General features: G+C 48.2%; 1 protein-coding gene across 10 annotated transcripts in view; it reads right to left on the bottom strand.

Moving 5' to 3' along the window:
• Cadps (calcium dependent secretion activator) overlaps positions 1-19,197 on the bottom strand; it is a 506,710-nt gene that overhangs the window by 300,751 nt on the left and 186,762 nt on the right. For all 10 annotated transcript variants that reach the window (XM_045135770.1, XM_045135763.1, XM_045135769.1 and 7 more), the window contains one exon: positions 2,576-2,656. In XM_045135770.1, coding sequence (XP_044991705.1) covers positions 2,576-2,656 — 81 coding nt within the window. The remainder of the gene's footprint in view (positions 1-2,575; positions 2,657-19,197) is intronic.

The following is a 19,197-nucleotide window of genomic DNA, read 5'->3' as shown; positions in this document are numbered from 1 at the left end:
TTCTTGGTTTCTCACCTAGTCAGATTCCTTCCCACACTCCTCACGACTAGGCTGCACCTCTGTTGGGAGGGAGGTTCAGTGCTCTGCTCTCCCCATGTCTCTACTCCCTGTCAGGTCTGGTTGCCCTCTGTCCTCTCTCACACAGCCAGAAGGAATCAGCAGGAGGTGGTCGTTATCTAAGTTTTCGGATAATTTATTCTTTATGGGTTTTTTGGCATTAATTACAATCTCAAAATGTTTCATTAAACTTTATTTTGATTACAGAGCTTCTTTGGGGGAATCCCTAAATTCTTCACCTGGGATAAGTGCTCAGCCTAATGCTGGCCTGATACTTAATGAGACCTATTACAGTTTGAATATAAGTATGTCTCTGCAGGCTCATTTGTTTAAAGGCTTCATTGCCAGCCTTTGAGTGGTGACTGGATTATGAGGATTCTAACTTCATTAATGGATCAATCTACTCATTAGCAGTTGATTTCAATGGACCATTAGGAGGTTGGGCCTGTTTGGAGGAAGGAAGTCACCAGAGGCATGTCTCTGAAGGACGCATGTCGTGAAGGATGTGTGTCCCCGAGTCCTCCTGTCTGGCTCTCAGCTTCCTGGCTGGGGTGAGATGCACAGCTGGCTCTGCCACGATGCTCTGCTCCACCTCTGGCCAAAGCAGCGGGGGCAGCTGACCATGGGTTTGAAACCATGGAAACTATGAGCTGAAATAAATCCTTTCTCCCTATGTTGTTTCTTAGCTATTTTGTCACACTGATGAAAACTAACATAAGATCTGAGTTGAGATCATGCTTAGCCTATATTTCCCCATCTTTCAAACAAAGGTGACACTTAAATTCCCCGTTAGTGGGCTGCAGTAAGGACTGATTGAGCTGGTAGGTGTAAAACAGCTTGCTTCACAGGGTCAAGACTCAGCAAATGCTACTCGCATGGACAGCAGTCATAGTAGCATGAATGTCAATTGTAAAGAAGAGTAGGCCACACCGAGCTATCGACATCAGCAATACGAAATGGCCCTAGCTTTGGAGGAGATCTATTCACTGGGACACTCAGACAGGTAAAGGAAAGATCACTACAATAAAGGTCTATGTGTGGAATGGTGCAGGTGCTGAGGTGCTGGGTGTTAACTGCTAGGTTTTCAGAAGGTGTCTGAAACCAGGTGCTGAACAACAGAAAGGTTTTGAAGTGGAAGGGAGAAGAAAGACCCTCTAGGCTGTGAGACCAGTGGCTACAAAAGACCCTGAGCCTAGAACAGGCTAGGTATCTTGTGAGGGAGAGGTGCTGTGGCTGAGGAAGTTGTGGAAAGCTGTGAGCTGTAGGCTTGGTAGAGGTGGACACAGTGGTTAAGAGCCTTGGATGTCATTCTTGGATGTGGTTAGATTTCATTCTATGGCAATGGGACCTCTACTGAGGTTTTTAAAAAAAATATTTTAGAGTTAGTGCATGAGACACACACATACAGAAAGAGATAGAGAGATAGAGAGATAGAGAGATAGATAGATAGATAGAGAATTGGCACACCAGGGCCTCAGCCACTGCACTCAAACTCTAGATGCCTGCACCACCTAGTAGGCAATGTGCAGCCTTGCTCTGACTTCATTTGTGTGGGTCTGGCTTATGTGGGATCTGGAGAGTCAACCATGGGTCCTTAGGCTTCGCAAGCAAGCGCCTTAACCACTAAGCCACCTCTCCAGACCTGCTGAGGGATTCCAAGCTCAGTTTTGATGCTCACATTTGAGTTTTCGCCCAGCAGCCAGGTGGAGGGCAGGCAGGGGACGGGGACTGGCGCTGGTGTGCCCACCAGAACCTGCCGTAGTGTCCACGTGCGGAAGATGGGCGAGGTAAGAGCCTCGGCGCTGCTGCAGGCAAACAGCACACGCCACGCGGGGGGGGGGGGGGCGTCAGCAAGGCTGGACAGCCGAGAGCATGGAGAGGTGGCAGGAGGAAGGGAAGCTGATAATGCCCTCATTTATGGTGCCTGAATATGCAATACCAAGGCTCGGTGGATGCAGGTGTGTAGGTAGTAAATGTAAGTGGGAGGAGAAGATAAGGGGCCACTGTTGAGCATGCTCAACTTCAAGTGCCGGGGGAGGTCTAAGTAGAAATGTTCAGCAGACCGTGGGGAATTGGATCCCGGAACTCGGGAGGAAGATGGAGCCTGAGGTTTTGTTGTGCCAGAGCTTAGGCAATAAAGACTTGTGACATGTTTACGATAGTTTAGGGAGGCTGAGGACCCCAACAGGCTGGCTGACTGTTCTCATCTTCTCTCCTCTGTGCTCCTCAACCTTATCTTCTCCTGTGTGTGCGTGCGTGTGCAAACAGACGCACGTACCTGTGAAGGTCAGGGATCAATCTGGAGTGTGCTCAGCAACCAGGCCGACTGGCTGTCCAGTGAGCCCCAGGGGTCCATCAGCCTCCGCCTTCTTAGTGGTGGGATTAAAAGCATGTGCCATCACGTCTGGCTTTAAAAATCAAAGCAAGCCTGCGTGCAGGGGATCTTGCAGGGCCAGCACTGTACCGACCGAGCTCTTTCCCCAGGCCCTCAGCTCTGTCACCAGTGGCGGTCCCTTACCCTGGCGATTTGGTCTGCCATCTGCAGACGGCCGTCCAGCTCGCGTCGGATCTGGGCCGCTTGCTCATCCGGGTTGTCCAGCTGCACAGAGACAGAAACATGCAAACACAGAGCCTCAGTTTGGGTTGCAGAAGTCAAGGAAAACTCGAGACTTTTCATTGCCCACCCTCAGCCCACAGACGTAAATAAAGATATACTGTAGCCAGCAATCCAATTTGAGTGAAATTCTCCCTGGCAGAGCAGGAAAGGGCAGCTGCTAAGATGGACACTTGAATGACTTTGAAAAGCATCCGCCCATCCCTGTGGATGCCATGCAGGGACATTGTGAAAGAGGGTCTAACATGGCACCGTTAATTGGCCCAAGGAAACCATGAAGCATTGAAAGAATGTAGAAGGAGATAGCGACAGAACTTTCAGAGATACAAGGCTACTAAATAGCTGCTTTCCTGAATTAGACCTTCACACTGAGCCCAGAAACCTTACCACACATCCTCCAGATGGCTATTTCCAATTAGTTGTTGGCATCTAAAAAGTTTTTTTTAATTTTACTTATTTATTTGCAAGCAGAAAGAGAAAGAGAGGAGAGAGAGAGAGAGAGAGAGAGGGAGGGAGGGAGGGAGGGAGGGGAGGGGAGGGGAGGGGAGAGCAAGACAGACAAAATGATCATGCCAAGGTCTCCAGTCACTGCAGTGAACCTCGAGATGTGTGTGCCGCTTTGTGCATCTGAATTTATGTGGGTGCTGGGGAATGGAACCAAGGTCATTAGGTTTTGCAGGCAAGTGCCTTAACTGCCATCAGTCCAGCCCTGCTGTTGGTGCAGTTAATCTGTAGCTTTCCTCTTCATGAGAACGAGCAGCTTCTAGTCTCTTTCTCAGAATGACTAGCTTCCTTTCTTTCCATGGGAATGGCTAGCATATAAAGAACAGAAAATCTGAGCATCAGTAAACCTGGGCAATCTCTCCAGCTTGCCTGGTCTCAGTTTTCCCATCTACAGAATGGAGGGTCTGTCCATGTCAATTTCATCCTCAATCTATGGTTCTAGGGAGGATGTTGGGAGACATTTCTATAAAGGGCTTTGAATATCATAAGCTCTCTGCTGAATGAATCAACTCCTCTACTGCAATGTGAAAGCATCACAGACAATCTCAAAGTGAATGAGTGCTACTGTAACTAATCTAGTTTGACTTACAACAGGTGGCAGGCCATCATTATCAACTCTGCTTTCCCATCATATTACTTTAGTCACAGAAAGTCTTTAGTGTGCGTGTGTGTGTGTGTGTGTGTGTGTGTGTGTGGAGTGTGCATGCATGAATGCATGTCTGCATACACGTGGGCACACGTGTAGATTGAACGTGCATGTGTGTGATTGCACGTGGGGGGGCAGGGGTCTTTGTTGGGCATCTTCTTCAATTGCTCTCCAGCTTATTTGTTGAGGTAGGGTTTCACTGAACCTGGAGCTCACTGATTCAGCTCAGTTAGCTAACTACCAACTCCTAGCGATCCTCCTCTCTGTCTTCCTAGCACTGAGACTGTAGGCACATGACACTGCACAAGGCTTCTGGGTAGGTGCTACGGATCTGGACTCAGTCCCCTATACTTGTGTGGAGAACACTTTACCAACTGTGGTAGTGTGAATGTATGCCCCCAGAAACTCGGGGGGGTTAAAGCTGTAACTTGGGTCTCCAGCTGCCTGGTTGTAGGGGGTGTTTGGTGGTAGATATGAGTTCCAGCCCCAAGGTATGCAGAGCAATTTGAACTCTGGCCGGGACCCTGCTGGTTGCTGCCAGTTTTGTGCCTGTTGCTTTTGGTGTTGCCTGGCTGGTGGTGATGGTTCCTCCCTGCTCGGATGTATGGGGGCAGCTTCCTCTGCCACTGACGGCACCTCCCCCTGGATCTGTAATCTTGGCATAAACCCCTTCCTCCTGTTAACTGTGTCTGGCTTGGATGTTCATCCCAGCAATGTGAAGCTGATATACAATGCCAACTGAGCTATCTTCCCAGGCCTATTCACAGAAAATCTTAGAAAGACATTGTGGCAGTCAAATATGCAGGTGTCATTATTGTTTTTTGTACTTAATAAATGTTCTAAGTTCCTTTCTTCAAAAAGCAATTTTTATTCACAAGTTTTAAGATGAACCATGCTATAGAAAATTATGGAAAGAAAGTTATCCCTAACAGGATGTAAATGATGATACTTTTATTTATTTATTTGCATGCAATAGTGTGTGTGCATGTGCATGTGTGCGTGTGTGTTTACATATGCCCCAGAGACTTTTACCACCCACTGCAAATAGACACACTAGACTCATGTGGCAAAGTTTTATAAGGGTGCTGGGGAACTGAACCTGGGTCAGCAGGCCTTGCAAACAAGGTTCGATTCCCCAGTATCCACGTAAGCCAGATGCACATGGTGGTGCATGTGTCTGGAGATTTTTGCAGTGGCTAGAGGCCCTGACATGCCAATTCTCTCTCTCTTTCTCTCTGCCCCTCTTTCTCTCTCTCAAATAAATAAATAAAAATAAAAAAATACATATACATGCAGATGGAATATCCAGTTGCTTCACAGAGAAGCAACACAGTGACCTGGTTAGGATGAAAACTGGATAATCTGATGAAAACTCTGTGTCTCATACAGGTTAAAATTTTAAGTGGAAAAATACAACTTAAGAGAAAGAGCCATATCACTGAGGTCCACAGAGGTACTGGAAGCTCTCCACTAGTCCATGGAACCCAATCCAATGGCAGGGAAGGCTGGTGATGCAGTCATATAGGCATGGTCCATACCAAGCTCCACTCATTCACTCACGCACTGACGAGCACACTTACCCACTCACTCATCAACCTGTTACTTAGGGGACAGGATAGCCAGTCTCCAATCCATGGAGCTGTAATCTAGCAACAAGCAGGGTTAAAGGAAAAGGGATTGGCATTTATTGACATCCATACCTAATCACAAGGACCCTCTGACCTGTTCCCAGCCTTTTCTAAAGTTAATGCACATCTGCAGGAGGTGGATTCTGGGTGGAGGAAAGGTTGTTCTTCTCCGAATGTGTACGATTCCCATTAGCACAGTGAAAACCCTGAGAGATTTCTCTACATCATTGCATTTAACGTGGTCTTTCCCGCAGTTAATGCACTGGAACAAGCATGCTGCAGAGCAGTTTGGGCAATTCCGCATATCCTAACAGGGACACTAGACTTTAAGAGATAGGCACATTTATCCTCATTTCACAGATGCAGAAACCAAACCCTAGTAAGACGAGGAAGAGGCTTGAGTTTGAGTTCACACAGCTGTCGAAGGGTATTGGGCACTTCAACCAGGGTAGGATTTGCCCCACACTGAAACTCATGCACAGCAATATGACGACTTTTCATATTTGCAAGGACGGAGAGACAGAGAGACACAGAGAGAATGGTTGTGCCAGGGAACTCCAGATTCATGCACCACTTTGTGCATCTGGCGTTATGTGGGGGCTGGCAAATTGAACCAGGATCATTAGTCTTTGCGAGCAAGCTCCTTAACCACGGAGCCCGCTCTCCAGTCCCTTTCTTCTTTTTCTGTGAAGCCGGGGGTTGGATCCCAGACACCTGCATGTGCTCTACCAGTGAGCTGACTCTCCAGTTCCTGTTAGAGGCTTCCTCCTCCCTTTCCTCTTCTTTTGGTGTTGTGTTTTGTGTGTGTTGTGTGTGTGTGTGTGTGTGTGTGTGTGTGTGTGTTGCATTTATGTGAGTGTGGGCATGTATGGGAGTGGGCATGTGCATGCCATGGCATGTATGGAGGCCAGAGGACTTCAGGCATTGGTGCTCATCCTCCCCCTTGTTTACTACATTACCCAGACTAGCTGGCCCACAGGCTTCTAGGAGATTCTCCTGCTTCTGCTCCTGTCTCACCTCAGGTGGGCTAGGATTACGGATGTTAGTGCTCGAACATCTGCTGTGGGTTCTAGAGATCTGAATCTGAGCACCTATGCTTGCTCCTCAGAGGCTTTATCCGCTGAGCCATATTCCCAGTCCCCTCCCTTCCTTCTTACAGGCTGGCTTTTGTTTCCTAATTGGTGGTGACAACTAACTAGTGTGTGTACCCTCATCTCAAACCGTGCACATAGGACATGTAGCAAGGCTGAGAAAGGCGGCAAACTCTTGGGCAATGGCAGCTGGGGTTGCCAATGCTATTGGTAGCCTGGTCCCTGCTGGCTTCTTTTCTGACATGCGCACCATGGGGCAGCAAATGTTCAGAGGAGACATTGCCAGACGGGACCATGTGCCTCAGTGGTGGGAATGTGGAGTCTTCCTTTCAGTATCGGCAGGGAGCACAGTGTCAGGGGCACCCATCTCTTCATTTCCCTGGTGCTCAGTGTCTTCCTCTTTTCCTGAGGTCAGATCCTGCTACTTTCCTCCCCCACTAGGGTCTCGCTGTAGCCCAGGCTGACCTGGAATGTAGTCTCAGGCTGGCCTCAAACTCACAGAGATCCTCCCACCTCTGCCTCCCTAGTGCTGGGATTAAAGGCCTGTACCACCATGTCCAGACCCTGCAGCTTTCATTAGTGACCGTGACTAGAAGGTGGACCCTGATGCCCAACAGCTAATGATCTGAAAACAGCCTGACCCGAAGGACAGCGCTGTCCTGAGTGGCTACACTGCATCCGCAGACAAACAGGGAAATCTAGTCATTACTTTTCAAGTGCTGGGAAGTAAAAGCCAGAGAGTGCGCTTCCATGGAAACGGGGTTCTGTTTACCACGCTGGGCTTTTCCACTGAGTAACGGGAAGATCGGTACAGGACTAAATCAAGGACAAGCCTTTCAAGTCAACAGCTCACTATAGTTCAAAATGTACATGAACATGCCGACTCTACTTAATTAGACAAATCTGCTCACCAGCAGAGGTCAGGTCAAGGAAGCAACATTATTTCCTTGGGCTATTCTTCCAAAGTGGGAACCAAGCCCAGTGTTTTATTTGTCTTTTGTTTTATTTTTATGTATTTTAAAGAGAGAGAAGGAGAAAGAGAAAGAATGGACACATCAGGGCCTCTAGCCACTGTAAACGAACTCCAGATGCATGCGCCACTTTGTGCATCTGGCTTTACGTGGAACCTGGAGAATCAAACTTGGGTCCTTAGATTTTACAGGTAAGTGCCTTAACCACTAAGCCATCTCTGCAGTCCCGAGCCTGATACTTTCTAAGTGTAGAAATCACTGCCGATCCCCTGAGTGTCAGTCTCCTGAGCCTTGTGGCTTTCAGACTCAGAGTGGCACCTTCGTTTGAGGATACGGAAACTCAGACCAGCATCTCTTGGGAGCCTCTTTGGAAGCAGACTGTGAGCTAACAGACTGTATATACTCACCCATGTCTCCTACACCTTAGTTATATGATCGTGTCATGTCTCTAAGCCTTCTGCAAAGTGGGCACCTTTTTCTCCTAGGATGACACCGAAAGTACAAAATGAGTGCATTGGGCAAAGGAGTCAGACTGATTTGGGTCTAAATCTTGGCTTTGCAAGTTTCTTACCATAAAGGGATTCCACAAGCATTGGAAACTTTCTTAGGCCTCGGTCTTCTCATCTGTAATACTGGGATAAAGTGCCTCTCCCAGCACATGATGAGAATTAAGTCAGATGACGTGCCCAAAGCCATGGGATTATCACATAATACTTCCTTCAGCTAGGCAAGTAGTTTCTCAGAGGCTCAGTGGGTATTAACTCTTTTCCTTTACTTTAGCTGGGGGATCCTGGAGAAAAGTGACAATTTCACATTTGCTTTCATCTGAGAAAAGCTCTACGCTCTTGTGGCCTAGGGTTCTCTGAAAAGCCCAGAATAGCACTTCTCGAACTTCAGTTCTGGGGAACATTAACTGAGGTTCTCTAAATCCTCCAGGAGTGTGGGGGTGAGGTGGGGCTATGGTCACAGAAAGTCTGGACACCCTGTTCTCTACTCCCTCCCTGCAGCAGGGTCACAAAACACAAACAAGAAATCTTACACCAAGGTACTGGCCCATACCATGTGTTAGCACATGTGATAGTTAACTTGATCTGTTTAGTAATCCACAGAAATCCCTTTCGGGTAGGTCTCGGAGGTTGCTTCCCAGAAAGGATCAACTAAGGAGGAAGTCCTTCCCCCAGAGTGAACCCTTGCCCCAGCCAGACTGCGTGGCCCTGCTCAGAGGGCCACTTGATGTAAGGAAGCCCTGGGTAAAAAGAGCCCCTTCCTTCCTTCCTTTTTTCCCTCCCTCTCACCATCCCTCCCTTCCTCCCTCCTTCCTTCCTTCCTTCCTCTTGGCTGGCAGAGCTGCTCGCTGCCTTCCAGCATGGACTGAAGACCAGCAACAACTGCAAACCCACATGGATCGAAACCCAGCAGCTCCTCAGGAAGCCTCCAGGCTTTCCAGCGCCATCTGCAGTGCCGGGTCAGGACGGCTGAGGCATCTGGCCATGTGGATGGAGCAGCTACCAGGCTCCATGATTCTCGGGCCTGCAACTGCTATTGGACTACTGTAAGCTAATCCAATAACTTCCCTTTTTAAAATAATTCATCCTAGCAGTTCTGTTCCTCTAGAGAACCCTGACTAATACAGCGCATTTGCACACCCCAGTAACACACACGCTGGAAAATATTTTCCAAAGAGATTCTCCTGCGCACTTTGCTTTTCTCAGGGCTGTAGGATTTTGTGTGTGTGTGTGTGTGTGTGTGTGTGTGTGTGTGTATGCACATGCGCACACACACACGCATGTGCACATGGGGACATGGAGGCCAGAGGTTGACATCCGGGGTCTTCCTTGACTTCTCATCCCTCACTTGAACCCACAGCTTGCCTATTCAGTCAGTCTAGCCAGGCAGCTTGCCCAGCAGTTTCTCAGTCTCTGCCTCCTGCACGGGGACTTCGGGCAGCTGCTGGGTCCACATTGCATTTAGGTGGATGCTGGGGATTTGATCTCTGGTCCTCTGGCTTGTGCAGCAAGTGCTTTACCAGCTGAGCCATCTCCTCAGTCTCTGTGGATAGAATTTTTAAAGAAAGTGGGGACACAGAAAGTAACCTCAGTATACAAATTGGTCTGTGTCTTTTTCCCACTTAAATTATATTTTATTTATTTATATGAGAGAGAGAGAGAGAGAGAGAGAGAGAGAGAGAGAGAGAATGGGGCACCTCAGGGCCTCTGGCCCTTGCAAGTGAACTCCAGACACATGCACCACTTTTTGCTGATATGGTTTTGGCTTATATGGTACCTGAGGAATTGAACCTGGGTCCTTAGGTTTTGCAGGCAAGCACCTTAACTGCTGAGCCACCTCTGTAGTCCTAGTCTATGTCTCAAAACAAACAAAAGAGCTACCAGGGAAGGCCCTCGTCTGACCTCTAGGGTTATCAAGAGCCTGGGCTAGAAACCTCCTTGTTAGCTTCAGGGCTCTTTGGAGCACAGGTCTTGACAATTGTCCTGGGAGACATCTTTGACTACAGCTTTCTGTAGGGACCGATGCCTGAATTCTCTGGAAGTCATAGGTAACCAGGTAAAGAAGGCAGTCCACGCTTGCAAGTTCTAAAGCCATCCTCACTGCTGAAAGGGGCAGCCTCCGTCAAGCAAGGCCAGATGTGATCCAAATACGAAGACAACAGAAACACAAAGAGGCAGACGATCTTATGAACTATTTGAATAATTGCTCAAGCTTTCTGGAAATATCTATGGTACTCAGCCTCAGAGGAAATGAACCAACTTTAGCCTCGAGAATAAGATGAAAATAAGCCATAACTGAAGAACTGGACCAAAATTTTATTATTATTATTATTGTTATTATTATTATTTTGCAGAATCATTTATATTCCAGGCTGATCTCAAACTCACTATGTAGGAGAAATCTCCTGATCCTGAGAGCTGGGGTCACAGGCATTTGCCTGGTTTTTTTTTTTGTTGTTTGTTTGTTTATTGTTTTTTGGTGTGTGGGGGTGGGGCAGAACAGGATTTATTTCAGGCTTACAGATCCAGGGGCGGTTCCATAATGGTGGGAGAGATGGTCCCCTCTCACAGATCCAAGCACAGAGAAAAACCACCACCTGCCAGAAAGCACACACCACCAACATACAGCAGGGGCCCAGGCAGAGATCACAGACCTGTCTGCACACCTTCAGGCTACAATCAGGTCTGCCTCCAGCGCACCTCTTCCAGCCAGGTGGCTGGAAAACCAAGTTACAAGCGGTGCATGTGTCTGCAGTATGCAGTGCCCATTTTCTCTCTTGCCAATAAATAAATAAATGCATGAATAGATAAATAAATAAAATATAAGCCTAGCTCTCAATCTCCCGCCACCCACCAGGAACCCCTGCCGCAGTGGTACCAACTTAGACCCACCAGAAGTCAATCCTGCCTTTTCCTTAGGCGAGCCCGAAATCGCATGCCAGTTTCCTGCAGTGTTGAGGTTTGAACCTGGGGCTTTGTGTGGGTGAGGAAACATCCCTCCCAGCAGAGCAGCGTCCCCACCCCTGGCAGGAGCTTTACAGCCGCGGAGGTCAGCTGAGGCTGCAGTGTGGTCCCCGTCCCCGAGGCCGCCGGCTTCCTCAGGAACCACACTCCTGACTCAGTCTGCTGCTCGGAGGCCTGTGTTCCTCCTCGCTCTCTGCACGCTCACGCCTTCTCCGCGAAAGCTGTCCTCGGGCCCTGCCTGAAGTCGTCTTCTATGACAAGTAACTCCTCTTATCCCTCACCCTTGCTTTTGCAGAGGCATGTCCCCAGCCTTTCCCGACTGTGGAATTTTCCCGTCTTGTGCCCTGTGAGCATCCACTGCCCCCTCTTGGCTGGCTCTTGGCACAATTCTGTTTTTCCTCGCACTTATGACGACGGCATTTGCTGCTCGTGCACTGAAGCCTCCGTGAGGGGTAGGGGCATGTGGGAGCTTTGCCTACCTCTGTGTACCCAACCCTTGCACAGTGGCCAACATCGACTGGCCTTTACTACCTGGTGGATGAAGAGAATCACAGGTCGGATGTACTTAACTGTGGTCCAGAAGCACAAGGCAAGCAGCAAGGGAGCCAGGAGCAAATGCCCCACTTGTGGCCTCTGCGTTTGCCAGGGCCTGCTGCTTTGGGGTGCATTCGAGAGAGCGTCAATCTCTCAGAGCCCGGTACAGGCTACATGTCCCCAGCATATCACTAGTCCTCATTCCGACACAGCAGCCTCCAGACCAGGGTCGTTTAAAAAGGTATTCTAGGGCCAGAGAAATGGCTTAGCAGATAAGGTACTGGCCATCATAGCCTAAGGACCCAGGTTCAATTCCCCAGTACCCACGTAAGCCATACGCACAAGGTGGCACATGCATCTGGAGTTCATTTGCAGTGGCTAGAGACTCTGGTGCACCCATTCTTTATCAGCCTCTCTCTCACTAATAAATAAATAAAATAATAAATAATTAAATATTCTATTTGTTTATTTGCGGGGGGGGCAGGAATATGGACTCACCAGGGTCTCTAGCTGCTGCAAACAAACTCTAGAGGAAGCCTTATGTGGGGACTGGGGATCTCAACTCAGGTCATTAAGTTTTGCAACTAAGTGCCCTAACCACTGAGCGATCTCTCTAGCCCTTCGGTCTGGGCTGTGATGGGCAGAGGTGGGGACTGCTTCAGCGGCTGCACCACCACCACCTGCTGGCCTGGCTTCTGTTTGGGACAATCACTTGGCTTCCTCTGCACTTGACAGTGTGGTCACTGGGTATCCAGGGTCTGGTGTGTGACAGGAAAGGCTGCCAAGAACCTCTGTGGAGGAGGGCAGAGGCACCACCCCACAGCACGCTCCTCTCAGTGGGCATGCTCCTCCTTCCTTCTTAATCCTCCTTCAGCGACAAGCTGCAGCCGTGTCCCCTGCCTTCCTGACGCACTGCAGGCTGCAAACTTACAGCCCGCATGCTGCCTGCTCCTAGCAAAGAGATGTGCGGCCTTAAGCTCCTGTCTCAAGAACACACGTGGCACTTACTGCCTGGATGTCACTTGCAAGTCCTGTCCTTCTACCTCCTGTCTCTCTGCTAGTAATGCTGATGATAGAGAATAGGGTTGGCAGCCAGTTCCTTTCCTCCCACTGAAAGCTGAATGACCTTGGGCATGTGGTTGGACCTTTCTAAGTCTTAGCTTTTGATTTTTTTTAAAAACTCCTTGACTCTAAAATGGAAATGATAATAAGACTCACCTCATGGGGGTTATCAGAGGTTAATTGAGGTGGCCTGGGCAGGGTAATCAGTGGAGTGCTTGGCACACAGCCACCTTCTCCGAATTTGAGCAGTCATTAGTCCCTGAGTCCTTGGCATTGTCTGGTCTACACACGCTCTCCCTTACACAAATTCTGATTCTAATAATAATTAACATGGCAAGCCAGGACTTTGGCTGTAAGGTAACAACACAAGCAGTACGAAGTTAAGCAGTTCGCCTATAGTTCCAGAGAGAACTGGGAGCTACCCTTTGGAAAACCACACCAAACCACCGCAGCATTGGGACTAGGAACCCTGACAGCCGGGGCACGTGAGCTCTGAACACATACCTCTGCAGCCCCCGAGTCACAGTGTCCTTGGACGAGCACTGTGATGGTCATGATGAACACATCCCCACAGTGGGCCTGCACACAGTCTAGGACCATGTTGCTCACTGACTGATTCTGGAGGAAGATCTGATGGAATGTGCATCCCAGCCTCCTTCCTGAGGAGGTCCCAAAGCCTACGGCTTAGAGCCACTCATAGGGAAACTCTGCTTCTATTTTATAAAATTCACCCAAGGAGACACCACCTCCTTTATAGAAGAGTTAAAATAAGATTATTTTGTGTCTTTCCTTAGCACGCCTTTTTTTTTTCTCCTGAGAAGACCTTGAGAAGGTCACGATTCCATTCTGAAGGACGCATCTCTCCTCGGTTGCAAAAGGCAGGGCTTAGCTGCCAGTTTGTTGCAGCCAATGAGAACGCTGCCTGCCTTCGCGTCATCAGTTATGTCTTTACGGCTTCTGGCAACACAAGAAATAGAAGGCGAGAGCTCCAAATACAGTTCTCAGAGCAAGTCACATACAAATACACAGAATCCCCCAAACCCTGTCTTTCGAGCCCATGGGACTCAACAGTCAACACCGCATGCCCTCCTCAGGCCTGGCATGACCTCGCCTCCCCTCCTTTTGTCAAGTCTGCTGGTTCCTCCAGGAGTCGGCTTCCACAGCTGGCTTCAGGAAGCCCTCCGTGATGCCTGCAGCCACACACTGCCACTGCGGAGCTTGGATCATAGGTCCCCCCCACCATAGCAGCTGGAGGGGTGGCAGTCAGAGTCCAGGAAGTAGACACAGTGACATCTGGCCCCCGTCCTTGCTCTGTAACCTGCTCAGGGCAAAGTACTGATCTGCTTTTCTTGCAGAGTGGGAGTCCTGACAGAAACAAGGCCAACAGTACAGGCTTGTTATGAGGTTGAAGGACAATGGTTCATACAAAGCCCTTAGCACGGTGCCTTGGATATGATGGGCACTCACAAAATCATGGCTATAATTTAGTATGGAGGCCAGAGGCTGGTTTTAATCCAGCATGAAGGACCCAGCTGCTTGCTCCCCTCCTCTGCCCTGCCCTGCCTTCCCTTCCTCTGCCTTCCCCTCCCCTGCCTTCCCTTCCTCTGCCTTCCCCTCCCCTGCCTTCCCTTCCTCTGCCTTCCCCCTCCCCTGTCCTTCCATCCCCTCCCCTGTCCTTCCATCCCCTCCCTTGTCCTTCCATCCCCTCCCCTGCCCTGCCTTCCCCTCCCTCCCCTGGCCTGCCCTCTACTCTTCCCCTCCCATTTCTTCCTCTCCCCTCCCTTTCCTCCCTTCCCTTATTCTCCCTTTCCTCCCCTTTTCTCTCTTCCTTCCCTTCTTTCCCTCCTCTTCCCTCCCTTACCCTCCTTTCTTTCCTCCTTCCCTCCCTCCCTCCCTCCCTTCCTGCCTGGCCTTCCTGCCTTCCTCCATCCCTGCCTCCTTTCTTCCTTAAGGGATCATCTTAATGATTTTCATAAAAGGGGCTGAGAGATGGTCTAGTTCACCTATACAATTCTGATGAGAGTGGACATTGTCTTTCCAGTGAGCACAGAGCAGCTGATGCACAGGGTGGAGAGGGAGCAGGTGCCTCATGAAGAGAGGACATGGAGCTGAGTCCTGGGCTTTCCTTCCCAGCAGTGCATCCCTTCCTTATGCTCATTGGAATCTATCATTTCCCTGGGCCTTGGGCCATGATGTCACCACACCCTCTCCTGCTTCTCCCTGAGGCACTAATTCTCCATCTGGGCTGCACATCAGAATTTCAGGAGAGATGGAATAAATAAATAATATTAAAAGCAAAATGGAAATCCCAATGTCCAGGCTACAACAAGGTGACAGTAGACATTCTGAATGGTCCAGACATCTGCAGTCTGTCTCTTTATAATCCTGCAAGTGATTCCAAGGCACAGTGAAGACTCTACCCAAAGCCAGTGATGTCTCAAAGGACTGCATCCATCAGTCATCCAGAGGAGCTGAGGAAAGACAGTCTGAGGCCTCAGCCCTGGAGTCCTCATTCAGTAGGTCTGAGGTTAGCCTCAAGCTTTGTCCCAAGTCCTGGTGGTGCTACTGAGGAGGAAGAGGGCTGAAGATCTAGTGCACACCGGGCACGGCAGTCTGCTCCTCTCTCTGGAACACACATTTGGTTAGGTGACTCTCTGCTTCCACACTCTAGTAACTTTCCATTCTCCTTGGCAACAGAGTGTGAGCTCCTCATCAAAGTGGAGGGAGCTGTCATCATCTGGCCCTGGCACAGCTTTCCAGACTCATCCTCCACTCTGTTGTGAAGCTCAAGTCACTCTGTGCTTCTAGGGTCCCAAATGGACCACGTGCTTCTCTGCTCCCTGGCTGCTGCACAGGTTCTCCCCTCATTTTCATCTCCGTCTAACTAACTCTGAAATGTCCATCCACATTCCAGGTGAGGCTGCCTCCTGAGGAGCATTCCTGGTCCCAGACAAGGTCATTTTCTCTATATTCTCCTAACATTATGACTCTCATCGTTGACCACCCTTATCACATGTAGCAGACAGCTCCAGGTTCACTGACATGAACTTCCAGACCAAGCACAGTTATGGAGGAAGGGATTTATTGAGGCTTACACATCCAGGGGAGAATGGCAGAAGAAGCTGGCCTGCTTTCATAGGACCCAGCAGAGAGAGAGATGCACAAGACAAAAGCCAAAAAGCACACTTCAGGAACTCCTGCTAGGCACACTTTGCATATCTTTAGATTGAAATCTGAAACCCACCACCACACTTTTAAGATCCACCCAGGGAAACTGCCTCCAGCCAGGTGGCTGCAGATACAAACTACAAACAAATAAAAAAACTGAATATATTGGGGGCCATTTATTCAAACCACCACATCACATTTGCATAATACATCTTTACTGTTCTCTGTGTGACTGTAAGTGCCTTGAAGGCAAACATCTTGTCTTTTTATTTAATTGCAAGCAGAGTGGGGGAGAAAGAAAGACAGGGGGGAAAGTGGGCACAGTAGGGTCGGCTACCACACGGCAAGTGCACTCCAGATGCATGTGCCACTTTGGGCATCTGGCTTTATGTGGGTACTGGGAATTTGAACCTGGGCCTCCAGGCTTTGCAAGCAAATACTTTTAACCGCTTAGCCATCTGTCTAGCCCCCATTTTATTTATCTTGTTCACCATAGAAATCTCCAGTGATTAAGATATGGGGAGGCAAGCAGGAAATATTTGCACAGCTAAATTCGAGATGGAAATGAATTTATGGGCAGGAGGGACAGAGATGACCTGACTCACCTGGTATGAAGAACAGAGATGTGAACCAAGTGGGACCTTGTGAGACTATGTGTCCTCATCTGGAAGTAGGGAACATGAGTGCTTCACTGCTTAAAACATACCTGGGGGCTGGAGAGATGGCTTAGCAGTTAAGGTGCTTGCCTGCAAAGCCAAAGGACCCAGGTTCAACTCCCCAGTACCCATGTAATGCTAGATGCACAAGGTAGCATATGCATCATCTGTACTTCCTTTGCAGTGGCTGGAGGCATTGGCATGTCATTCTATCTATATATCTGCCTCTCTCTCATTCTCTCAAATAAATAAATATAATATTTAAAAAACAACATACTTGGCTGGTTGTGGCAGCATACCGTTTTAATCCCAGACTCAGGAGGCAGCGGTAGGAGGATCACCATGACTTTGGCTACCTCATACTACACAGGGAGATGCAGGCAAGCCTGATCTACAATGGAACACCCTGCTGCCACCCACCCTTGTAAAAATCCCATATTCATTAAACAGTTGCTTTGTTTTAGGTACTGTGAGATTACTCAAAACACTTCATATTGTCCAGGATTCTTATTTTTCAAGTAAGATTATTATTATTTTAAAAAATATATTTTATTTATTTATTTGAGATAGAAAGGGGGGGGGGAGAGAATGGGCACGCCAGGGCCTCCAGCCACTGCAAATGAATTCCAGATGCATGTGGCCCCCTTGTGCATCTGGCTTCTATGGGTCCTGGAGAATCAAACTGGGATCTTTTGGCTTTGCAGACAAATTCCTTAACCAATAAACCATCTCTCCAGCCCAACATTTTTGTTTTAATAATTCAAGTGTTGTATAAGTATAAATGATGATTTCAATTGCCATTAGTTCATATGCATGTGTATATGGGTATGCATACCCACACTCACTGGGGACTGAACTCAGGGCATCACATGTCCTAAGTGCATGCTCTATTATTGTGCTATACACAGCCTAGACATCAATAATTATTTGTAATTAACTTTTGTGGTTCTGAGGATCAAACCAATTCCTTGCACATGGTAGGCAAGTGTTCATACCACTACGTCAGATTCCCAGCCCTGCACTTAGCTTCCACTAATGGAAGATGGCTACTTTTTCCCAAGCAAATTACAGGTGCCTTATTCTCTGGAGCCTTTGGCATGAATATTATAGGACATAAAATATGTTTTGTGCATTGAGCAATTTTTCCTCCCTCAGTCGCATCAAGTCATGGTCAACAAACAATTTATAAATGACAAAAATAATGGGCTCTACAGGAAGCCCAGAAGAATCTAACAGCAGCTAAAATACCTGTAATAAAATGAATACTTTTGCTAAATATTGTGCCCTTTATTTTGAGGGTAGTGGACTTCATTTTCAAATACGGATAAGACAGCGTGAAAGATACTCACAAGGTCAAAATGAAAGGAATGGAGTGACCCAACTTCTACAATGATGGCTTTGGTGAATAGGTATTTGCCCACAGTGGGGGCAGAGAGAGTGTTAGTATTACAATCTGTAAATCATAGAGCTGCCCATGTCAACTGGAACGAGGCCAGGTGCCTGAGGTGAGAACTCTTACATGCACAGCTCTTTCCTTCGAGGCACATGAAGCCATACAAGATGTGCTTTATTTCTGGACTCAGGCTGATGAGGACACGAGCACCTGCTAGAAGCCGGGACCAGTCACCAGTCCTGCCACGCAATCATTACCCCATTCCGCCCTGTCTTACGTGCGCATCTGCCATTGTGTCACCACTGTTTCTAAGGTAAAAACTATTTACAGAGGGCGAGTTTCACCTTGATTCAGGCCTGCCAGAGGAACCATCTATACCTGACAGCCAGGGTTCGATTATACCGTTCCCACATAAGGCCAAATGCACAGGGTGACACATATGTCTGGGGTTTACTGGCAGTGGCTGAAGACCCTGCTGTGCCCATTCTCTCTCTTCCTTGGTTACTGTTTCAAATAACTAAATAAATAATAGTTTCTTTAGGTGGTGGGAGGAGGCTCAGCAGTTAAGGCATATGCCTTCATAGCTTAATGACCTGGGTTCAGTTCCCCAGTGCCCACATGAAGTCAAATGCACAGGTGGCTTATGTGCCTAGAGGCCGTTTGCAGTGGCTGGAGGCCCTGCTGTGCTCTTTCTGTTTCACTCTCTGTGCAACTACAACAATTAAATATTTAAAATTTTTTTAATGTATCAGAGCAAAGATGGAACTGAGACAGTTTAGGGTGACTGGTCCCCCAAAGTAAAAGGCAGGAATGTCCTTCAGCCTGTCCTTGTGGTGTCTGCTTTGCTAGAGGTCAGAGAAGGATGGAGCTTCTCCTGTCTCTTCCTAAAGGAGTTTCCTAGATCCGTTTTTCCACGAACAGCCCACGTCCCTCCCTGGGAAGGCATGCTACTTGCCTAGAATTAATGTTTAAATTTGGCCCTGACATGGTAGTTGTTTAAGCTCAACCCCAAAACTTGGCATCCTGGCTGGTTAGCTCAGCTCCCATTCAGAGTCTATAAAAGACTTCTGCCTTCCGCAGGGTGCAAGCTCTCTGTACCTTCTTCCCTTTCCTTCTCTTAATCTAATCAGGCCTCTGTAAGCCTTACCCTCTGGACTTTGCATTTTACTTTTTTTAAATTCACAAAAGCGAGAATCCGAGGCTATCCCAAATTATTGGTACATTGGTATATACTGCCATATTGGCGAGGACCCCCAAGTTCCAATTTATGGTCAATTAAAAAGAGTTGGGGGCCAAAGTCTCTTAGAGATAACAGAAAAAGAATGCCTAAGCAAACTCAAAATTACATTATGAGCATTTAGTAAATGCTTATTGGTTACAATATATTGTAACATGTGCTACGG

Source organism: Jaculus jaculus, chromosome 16 (assembly GCF_020740685.1).
Source record: "Jaculus jaculus isolate mJacJac1 chromosome 16, mJacJac1.mat.Y.cur, whole genome shotgun sequence".
Taxonomy (NCBI): domain Eukaryota; kingdom Metazoa; phylum Chordata; class Mammalia; order Rodentia; family Dipodidae; genus Jaculus; species Jaculus jaculus.
This window is presented reverse-complemented; position numbering and strand designations above follow the sequence as displayed.